The sequence below is a fragment of the Rutidosis leptorrhynchoides genome, chromosome 5, assembly GCF_046630445.1.
Source record: "Rutidosis leptorrhynchoides isolate AG116_Rl617_1_P2 chromosome 5, CSIRO_AGI_Rlap_v1, whole genome shotgun sequence".
In the NCBI taxonomy this organism is placed as follows: domain Eukaryota; kingdom Viridiplantae; phylum Streptophyta; class Magnoliopsida; order Asterales; family Asteraceae; genus Rutidosis; species Rutidosis leptorrhynchoides.
The window spans coordinates 25,369,591-25,380,246 of NC_092337.1; the positions used below are offsets into that span (position 1 = coordinate 25,369,591).

At 34.8% G+C, this 10,656-nt stretch overlaps 1 protein-coding gene across 1 annotated transcript; it reads right to left on the bottom strand.

The window, feature by feature from the left end:
- Positions 1-4,795: 4,795 nt before the first annotated feature.
- Positions 4,796-10,058, bottom strand: LOC139847495 (uncharacterized). The gene is made up of 5 exons (XM_071837167.1): positions 9,630-10,058; positions 8,380-8,441; positions 8,090-8,265; positions 7,837-7,945; positions 4,796-5,171 (listed from the first exon to the last, which is right to left on the bottom strand). Exons 1-5 carry the CDS (start codon positions 9,901-9,903, stop codon positions 4,863-4,865), a joined length of 930 nt encoding a protein of 309 aa, XP_071693268.1. The 5' UTR covers positions 9,904-10,058; the 3' UTR covers positions 4,796-4,862.
- Positions 10,059-10,656: the final 598 nt, after the last annotated feature.

Here is a 10,656-nt window from a genome sequence, read left to right on the forward strand (position 1 = left end):
ACTTTAAAGTATTCTTGATTTTATGTAACTAGAACTTGTAGAATATATGAAGAACACTTAAAACTTGAAGATAGAACTTGAGAGAGATCAATTAGATGAAGAAAATTGAAGAATGAAAGTGTTTGTAGGTGTTTTTGGTCGTTGGTGTATGGATTAGATATAAAGGATATGTAATTTTGTTTTCATGTAAATAAGTCATGAATGATTACTCATATTTTTGTAATTTTATGAGATATTTCATGCTAGTTGCCAAATGATGGTTCCCACATGTGTTAGGTGACTCACATGGGCTGCTAAGAGCTGATCATTGGAGTGTATATACCAATAGTACATACATCTAAAAGCTGTGTATTGTACGAGTACGAATACGGGTGCATACGAGTAGAATTGTTGATGAAACTGAACGAGGATGTAATTGTAAGCATTTTTGTTAAGTAGAAGTATTTTGATAAGTGTATTGAAGTCTTTCAAAAGTGTATAAATACATATTAAAACACTACATGTATATACATTTTAACTGAGTCGTTAAGTCATCGTTAGTCGTTACATGTAAGTGTTGTTTTGAAACCTTTAGGTTAACGATCTTGTTAAATGTTGTTAACCCAATGTTTATAATATCAAATGAGATTTTAAATTATTATATTATCATGATATTATCATGTATGAATATCTCTTAATATGATATATATACATTAAATGTCTTTACAACGATAATCGTTACATATATGTCTCGTTTAAAAATCATTAAGTTAGTAGTCTTGTTTTTACATATGTAGTTTACTTAATGATATGTTTACTTATCATAGTATCATGTTAACTATATATATATCCATATATATGTCATCATATAGTTTTTACAAGTTTTAACGTTCGTGAATCACCGGTCAACTTGGGTGGTCAATTGTCAATATGAAACATATTTCAATTAATCAAGTCTTAACAAGTTTGATTGCTTAACATGTTGGAAACACTTAATCATGTAAATAACAATTTTATTTAATATATATATAAACATGGAAAAATTCGGGTCACTACACTAAGGCACTAACCAAGTTCCCATTCCGACCCGTACTCCTACAAGTCCCGCAATAAATAAGCACACACAAAAGTCTAAGTCTAGGCACCTATCTTAAGCCACCTAAATCCCTTAAACCATGCTCTGATACCACTTGTAACGACCCAACCCGTTATCCGACCAAAAACACGCCTTAAATTTTTTTTATGAGACAGTGCATCTGGACGGTGTCCAGTTATCTGGACGGCGTCCAGTATTAAAGGACAGGACGACGTCCAAGCTATTTGGACGGCGTCCAAATGAACTAAAAATCTCTGATCAGTTTGTCAAATACAAGCGAGCGAAAAACCCGCTTCCCGACACTTTTAAACCAAACGTTTTCACAATACATTATAATAATTAAAACTAAGAGTTTTCCACGATAAAACCGAGTTTTACGACACCGGGCCCACATCGGCCGTTTTACGACTTTCGTACAAAATTACGAGTTTTCGACCACGTGAGTTTTAACATAAACTAAAGACCGAGCATGGCGATTGGGGATACACTACCCAATCCTAACCAATCCAAAAGCAAGATCTTCTAAAGCAACTACGCGAGTCCACTAGTTCCCACGCTTACCCGAGCCACCGCATCCATGCAAATCTATAAAATTGTAAACAACGAGAGGGTAAGCTAATGCTTAGTGAGTGAGAATATACTACATAAATATATATGCATAGAATGGACACGCCACACAATATTAATCAAATAACACATGCCGGAGTCCATGCATAAAGGCAAGCTAGTCTACGCATACCGTACGATCACTAAGCAACAAGCTAATAATCAACAAGTAAGTTCACCAACGACGATATGAACCACTCCAACAAGCTACACCCGGAGGGTTAGCTTCATCACAACAATACGGCGGTATGTATATATCTATATATAACAATAAAGCGTAAAACGCCCCAGGGTTAACCCCTTAACCCAATACCAAAAGAAGATTGGCCGAACTACACGAGCCTTAGTAAATCCGCATCCACACGAGACTACTATCTTCAATACCACAACTACATCGAGGTTGGCCGAACTACACGAGCCTTAGTGAATCCGCAACCACGCGAGATCACTACCTCAATAAGATGACCGAACTACACGCGTCATCGTGAATCCGAACTACACGAGACTCACTTTCTCAATAAGATGACCGAAACTACACGCGTCATCGTGAATCCGCATCCACACGTGATCCACTTCTCCAATCACAACTTAATACCAACCCTTCGCCATTGGGGTTGTATAATCCACATCACAAGCATAAGTGATAACGTACACACAAAGTGTGCACCTCGCCAAAGGTGGTCAACCAACAACGCACAACCGTGTTAATTGGACCTATACGCAAGTCCATCAAATCCACCTATATGTGAAGTGAGCTCTATAACCGAGAACCACTTCACCCGACCCGCACCCATCCTACACATACATATGCACATAAGATATTAACACTCACCTCGTCGCCTTGATGAATGCAACCGAATAATCCGCAACGCGCCAATGAAAAGTACATATTCCATTATCACAATACAAACAACACACTTAGAGTGGATTTACAAACCAACTCAAATCGACACTTAGTGCAATTTCGACCCATTGCACTTCCAAGCACCAAACCACGTCCAAACTAACCAATAATTACTAACACAAGTGAGAATGGTCTTAATACGTCAATTAAACCCGAACACAAGTGTTAAACACTCTTCTTGCCCAAATTGACACCAAACCCTAATTTTGACCCATTTCAAAATTAGTCAACCAAATACTCCCAAAAGGGTTCTAACACTTCCATAATCACTAAACCTAGTGATTAAACCCAATATCAAAGCCTAGACATGGCCAAAACGTCAACCAACTCAAAACCCGCCAAGTGACAAGAATAACTAGTCACCATAAACCCACTTCATCATCTAAAAGGGTTTCACAACTAATCAAGCTCAAACCCTAACATTGAACCTCAAATCAAACAAATGAAATTCGGAGTTTGAACTTACCAATACTACCACAACGTAGCCAAGAACGAGATGAACAACTTTAGAACCCGAGCTTTGGTGAGAATCCGACTCCTTCTTCTCCAAATCAAGCTCTCTCTCTCTAAACCCTTCCTCTCTCTCTAGATACAAGTGTGTGAGTGAAAAGAGGTGAAATGAGGATAAGATAGCCCATGGATCAGTTTTGTGGCTCATAAACCGACCCTCAAGTGAAAATACCAAAATACCCCTTATTAACTCAATTTATCACAGCTGGCCCGTCAGTTCTGTTGGACGGCGTCCCAAAACTTGGACGGCGTCCAACCCTTCATTGCTGGACGGCGTCCTCCAATCTGGACGGCGTCCCAATCAACTGAAAAGGACAGAAACAGAAACAGGGTTTTACGGACTCCTAGTGCTCTAAGGTTCTTTATATGTGGGCAGTATGTGTCCAAGCACCCTAGTGCAAAAGTGGAGCCTAACAAAGACAAACCACACTTTTGACATGATACAGAAAAATATTCATTGAAATTGGCAAATTCTCAATATCAAGGAGCAAAGTTACCCATCTAGATTCCAAGCTACCTTCATTGGCTGCTTTGTGGGACTCAATTATCTTTTCTCACTTTTCTTCACTTGATAAACATCAATCAAATATCTTCTTCATATTTTATATTGACAACCACTACATTCTCAAGCAATAAAGATCGTGACATTTTTTAAGTAATGAGTCAAGCAATAGGTTTGAGTATTATCTACTATATAGTTGCTGTATGATGGTAAATTATTACCACCTTTTGCGTATCGGATAGTTCTTTTATAACATTTCTCTACTACTCCGTCCCCAAATAAGTGTTCGCTAGTTTTATAAATGTTTCAAAATAACTATTCGCCTCAGTTGTATATATGTTTCAAAATATATATCCACTTAAAAGAATAGTACCTAAATATTACTCCTATTAAGTTTCCCTATTTATTCTCATTTATTTTTCCCAATCATCTATTTATTAAATAAAATAAATTTAATCAAATTTGCCTTAGATACAAGGGCAATACTCACATTTATTCTTTTTGGGACTGAGCAAGTAATTTAATTTTGCCTGTTTTGTATGTTTCACCATTGAGAGGCTAATTTATTAATCATGTACATTTGTTTTTGTTTTCATATGGATCCAAACCTTAAAACAGAATAAGATACAAAAGTTTGTAAGATGTCTCCTAGTACTCGACCTAAATCAAGTTGCCATTGCAATGGTAATCGTGTTATTTAATATTTAAACATTAATTTAGATTCTTACTAATATAACTTTCTACAGGGTTCTAAGTTGTTTCATTGTCGTATTTAAACCTAAACAGCAATGTTTGCCTCTGGCATTGTACATGAGTTAAGGAACATATAGTACATACATACTGTATTTACTATATTAAATATATAAAGAAAACTCATACAATGATATAAAGCAATATATAAAACTTGTGCAAGCCTGCAGTTAAATTGTTTGAACTACGACTTGACCTTTTCTTAGCAAAATAGTCCACTGACATTACTACATTAGTCTAGCTGTTAATTTTGAAAGGATAACCATTTAGTTTTTAAAAAGAGAAAATTTGTCTCATTTTTCGCATGTGTCCTAGCAAGCTGTAGTTTTTAAATAAACCGCGAAATTTTTATACAAATTGTACATGAACAAGAATACAAGATAGAATCGACAAAAAGCAACGCATGTAACTCAGATGGTGATTGTTGGATCAGATTTCAATAAACCGATACAAGGAAGTAAGACGCTGAAATAAAAAAACAAAATGATTACAAAGTTTAGTAATATCATACATATTTAGACATCGGCGTGGATCCTAACTAAGATCAAAGAGTCAAAAGGAGTGACTAATCGCCACTCCCTTTGCTTTTTGTTAAGCGGTCTTCCTTTTCCCGCCTTTTCTCGATTAGCCCTAACATCTGCTATACCCCAAGTACAACTTTTCGTACCCAAGTTGAAAGATTCGAGTCTCAAAATACCATCTGCCTCGGTGAAGGACGTGGCATCATCGGCTAATGTTGTGTATTTTACATACATGGGACGGTCTTTGAATCGTTCGAGATCTTGTGGGATCCTAACAACCCTCTCAAGTCCGGGTGAAGATACCTATTGAATGAAAATTAAAATGTGATCATACTTCATTTGTGTATACTAAAGTTGGCAAAATGGGCGAGATTGGCATGTTTGGTAGTGGGACAAAACTGTGTGCGTTGACCCAAAAGACCTTTTGACCAAACTCTCTATGAATAGGCAGTGTGACAAATGCAGGTACGGAGTACTAAACTTACATTAGTTTAGTGACAATCTAAAACCCACAATGTGTGACAAGCAACCACATCTTTTCTTCTAGCCAAAAATAAAACCAACAAAATAACCCAAATTGACCCATTGGATAAAATTAGATGGAATCTAGTCTAAAATCATTTTCTAATGTACCAATTACATTCACATGATCACATCAAATATATGGAACCAAAATCACATTCTCATTTCTCTAGAGAATTCTAAAGAAACTGACGGATAGAAACACAAGCGGCAATTTTAACTCAATCATATGTAATGGGTCAAGTATATTATGTTTTAACGTGTAAAGTTAAAAACTTTTACCATAACGAGATTCGCTCAATTGTCTAAAGTATACTAAGATGCATAAAATCTCCTAACCTGCTATATAATGTTTTGAAAAAAAGTTTCTTGTAATCAAATTTATAATCATTATAAGAAAACTAACCAAAGTGTATTACATTCTAACCATTCCTAAAACTTGATCCTTGATAGTATATGACTTATTTCCCAACCATTCCTAACCACATGTAATTTATTGGCGACTTGACTGCCGCGTGGAGCCCAAATTGAATCCCAGGCAAGCTTTAAACGCATGAAAATTTGATCCCACCATTTTCATGGTGTCTCTTTTTTGCCCGAGGTCCTCACGGAAGCAATCTCTCTACCCTGGAGTAGAGAGGGGGATGACTTTCTCTTTCGGTGGGTGGAGAATTTTTCTTAACTCGTGGTTAGAGAGACGACTTCTCTTCTATTCTAAGGTAGAGGAAGGATTGTCTACATCTCAAACACCCCCCCCCCCCCCCCCCCCCCCCCAACTCGCATACGCGGGATTGAGTGTTGTTGTTGTTGTATTCCTAACCACATGTCTTTTGGTGAAGTATGATGTTCTTTCACCAAAAATCGTTTCTTTTCAAAAATCAACAAACAACTTTTGAGTGACACATTTTGGATTACACCTTTAAATTTATACATTTCCATTAAAACCTATGAAAATTTAAAGACACTATTTAGCGCTTGTCCAATAAATAAGACCACAAGTTGTAACATTGAATTGTTCTTATGTAGAGTTATAATTTGGTATGTTTTAAAGAAGAAAATTATAACACCTACATACAAATAGTATAATATACCCCGTTTTAAAATATGTCAACTTACAAAAACAAACTGGCAACGCTATTAGCGAAACCTATAATAGCCATCACCCAGGAAAATGTTTGAGGATATTTAGCAGGCCCAAACTGGCTTAATAGTAAGTGAAATTGTACACAATGCAAAAATATAAGTCGTCGTGTCTGGCAATGTGATGTTCAACAAAGTTACATACGTGACAATAATAAAAATGTAATAAAAGAAAGGATGATGATAAATCCACTTATATTATACATCAATGACTTATATTGTACACATATAATGCATAACAGAAGTGGGTTTATCAAAAAGTTAGGTTTATTATAAAATTAAAAGAGAAAGTCCAAAATGATTTATAAAATTAAAAGAGAAAGGAAAAGGCATATGTTAATTTTAATTATGCCAAAGGTCGGGTTTCGTAAACTTGTCAAGGATAGAATCGTGTTCGTTTGAAACAAGTCGCAGGTTAAAACCGAACGTACTTTGATTCAGGTTCAAACGAGTCAAACGGGTTGGATTCACGACACGCATTTCTATTAAATATTTTGAAAACAGAAAAATGCTTATAAGCTCCTAATCCGTTTAAATGTCTGACCCGTTTGAACCGAACCAAAAATTTGTCCAGTTTTGACCCCTGTTTCGCTTCAACCGAACCGATTCTATACTTGACCAGTTGACCATCCGAACTTGGTATAATAATAATTAACATATCCTTTTTCACTTCTCTTTTTATATTATACATCATTTTAGACTTATTTTTGTTAATATTTTGTTTATTGTCATGTATGTTACATCGATGAAAATCAGATTACCAGTTGTCGTTATTTTTTCATTTTGTGTGATTTCGCTTACTACTGAGACGGAGCCCGAAATATCCTCGGCATATTCATGGGTGATGCCTGGGATAGGCTTCGCTAGTAGAGTTGCAGTCCATTTTTGTGCTTTTGTAATAGTTGACTTATTTTAAAACTATATAAATAAAAATATAAATAAATATACTATTTATATGTAGGTGTTTTATTGTTTTCTTCAAAAACATACATTATTATAACTCCGTATAAGAACAAATCAATATAGAAGGTGTGGCCGTATTTATTGGACAAATGTGAAATAGTGTCTTTAAATTTTCTAAAGATTTGAATAAAAATGTAAATCAAAAGGTGCAAACTAAAATGTGTAAACCAAAATGTGTAAACCAAAATGTGTTACTCAACGTTATATTGGTTGATATTTTAAAATATAAGAAAATGAAAAGACATGATTTTTGATGAAACCAGAGTGTATTAGATTTTAACCATATTGTAGAACCCATCTGACCCACTCATTTAGCCATCTACTGAACACAAAAATAAAGAACCTCAAGCGATATATCAGCAGGAATTGATCCAGCGGACTCAGCCTCATCTAACCGCTCTCTGTACGTTTTAGAGAAAGCTTCAATATCCTCCATAGTGGGAGACCCCGATCTGTAAATTATCTTCACTTTATTAATTAAGTATACATCATTTTACATATTTTCCAACTTTTTTAAAGATGGTGAGGTTGTCAAAATCAAATAATGAAATTTAAAAGACCAGGAAACACATCCAAATGAGGTATAAAAAGCTTACTTGTTTGAAAGCCTCTCAACACGCACTCGAATGGCGGAATTCTGCAACGTCTTAAAAGCATATATTCCCAACTCTCCATCAAAAGACAAGGAAACTTGTTCGGCAATCATTAAGGCTTCTTTGTCCCATGTTGTCCCAGCCAATGAAATTCCGCCACCTCCACCTCCATCCCCAAACTTCATAATCATTTTTACACAACAAATTAATTAATACTCCATACGCTAATAACTTGGAATTTTATTTAAGATGATAGATTTTAATATGTTCAGTCACATCATTTGCCAACTTACTCTTGGTTCTGCATCTTCTTCCAAGTAGTCATCTTCAAAGTCATCATCCTCATCAAATTCCTCTATATTGCATGATAAGATAGATATAGTTAGACAACTCTAAGGATCAACAAAATATTAACAACTAAACTGATATATGGTCATTAGTATGTATAACCACACAAATTCACAATTCACAAACTAACATCCATCAACTTAACCAAATCAGCTTCTCTTTAAGTACACAACATACAAGCATCAATTATGTAGTAACTGACACATAATAACCCTAAAAATTAATTTTAGAATATACGATTATAGTAATAGCCATACAAAATCAAATATTTAACTCTATATAAGCCATCATTTCAAAAAGGTTGTATCTTTCATCCCTAACATACAACTACAACTAGGGTTTTATTAATATGATTACCATAGCTGCTGTTTGGCAAGAGAGAAATGGGAGAATCTTTAAAAAACCTCCAAGAGATGCAAAAGAATTGGTAAAAATCATCAGAGAAGATATTGAACTGCAAATGTTGACTTTAAAAGTCAAAGATACTAAAGCTGCGAAGGCTGCAGCAAGATATGGGGTCTAGCATGGGTCAATTTGCAGGTTTTTGACATTGTTATAGGGTATTGCTTCTTAAGGCAGTGTATGTACTAGCCTTTCGTTTCCTTTCTTGTATTGTATCTGAATTGGTTTATTAATATATCCTTTTACCTTGGGATAAAAAAAAGAACATACAACTACAAGCTAGCATATATCTATTATTTAAGTTACAATATTTTTCTTCTATGTAGATTACGTTGAATAGTTTTTCTACAAATACTAACTGTAATGAGTTCGATTCTAGATTAATAGTAGATTAGTAGCTACTAATTGTAGTGTAATCCTTTGAAATACTTCAATGCAATGAGAGTAAGATTGTAACACCATCCTACATTCCTTTAATTAATAATTCCATATTTTGACAATGTCCAACTTCAAATCAACAATTTAAGTATGCTACTTGATAATTCTAAACTTCTAATAATGTAATCAAATCACCAATTCAAATTGCAACTTCCAATATATATATGTAATAAGAAAAAGAAAAGAAAAATCATCTTTATATAAAGTAACCTCCAAACACCACCAGAATCACACACATATAGCATGATAAAATCCTAATCATCCAAACCCCCAAATTAAAATAAAACAAATATCATATAACCAAAACAAAACATGTAAAAACCAAAAATTTAAATCAGGGGAATATATATATTACCATCATCAAATTCTTCAAACTCCTCATCTTCTGAGACTTCTTGAACAATTGAAGGAGTAAGAAGTGATTCGGAAGATGGGTCTTTCTTTTTGGCTGTTACAATACATTCATGGGTTCTGTTGGACGATGAGAGTAAATATGGGTATGAATTACAAAATGGGATTTTGAAAAAGTTAATGAATTGAGGGTAAAAGGGTTTAGATTTTAATGATGAATAGGAATTAGGAGAAAACAAGGTGGTCTGATGATGATAATAGTTGGAGATTGAATTCATTTTTCTCGTGTTTGTTTGAGATATGATATCCAGTTTTGTTTCGGTTCACAAGGGTCCAGATGGTTCAGTAGAACGGTTGGATCACTAGACCGGCAACGGAAACTAGACTGAAGTGTACTCCGTAGTTGTTTGTTTTGTTTTGGAGGTACTTACAAATTACAAATTACAATTACAATTACAATTACAATTACAATTACAATGTTATTGGTAGTTTGGTACAATGGCACTATGTTGGTACGGGTTATTTGTTGAATTAGGTTCATAGATAGGGATGGCATCGGGTCGGGTTTGGTCGGGTATAGGCAATACCAAACCCAAACCCGATTAAGAAACTCACTCCCAAACCCGGTACCATACCCGGCGGGTAACCATTAACTAATTAACCGCCGGGTAACGGATTTCCCCACGGATAATCGGGTAACCATTTAATTCAAATCAAATTAAATTAAATGTTAAAGAATTTACAAACTACATTACTAACTGAGATTAAAATGTTAAAGAATTAAATGTTAAAGAATCTTGTTGTGCAGCTTGTTCATAGTAGCATCCAAGGATTAATCTCAGTTACATGTCTGTACTCGGATGTAATGTATGCATGTTTTTCTTGTCCATTTTGGTGGGCCTTATGAAGTGGGCTAGTAGGATATAAGCCCAGGTTAGTATTTATTTGTAACTTTCAATGTAATATATAGAATAAACTTATCGGGTATATGGGTCGAGCATACTGGTCGGGTATATGAGTTTTCATTTAAA

Excerpts from the sequence above, each read along its gene's own strand:
- LOC139847495 (XM_071837167.1), bottom strand. The coding sequence starts at position 9,903 with ATGAATTCAATCTCCAACTATTATCATCATCAGACCACCTTGTTTTCT. Across the intron at positions 8,266-8,379 it reads AAGAAGATGCAGAACCAAGA|TTTGGGGATGGAGGTGGAGG; the intron begins GTAAGTTGGCAA and ends ATGATTATGAAG. Across the intron at positions 7,946-8,089 it reads GTTGAGAGGCTTTCAAACAA|ATCGGGGTCTCCCACTATGG; the intron begins GTAAGCTTTTTA and ends GATAATTTACAG.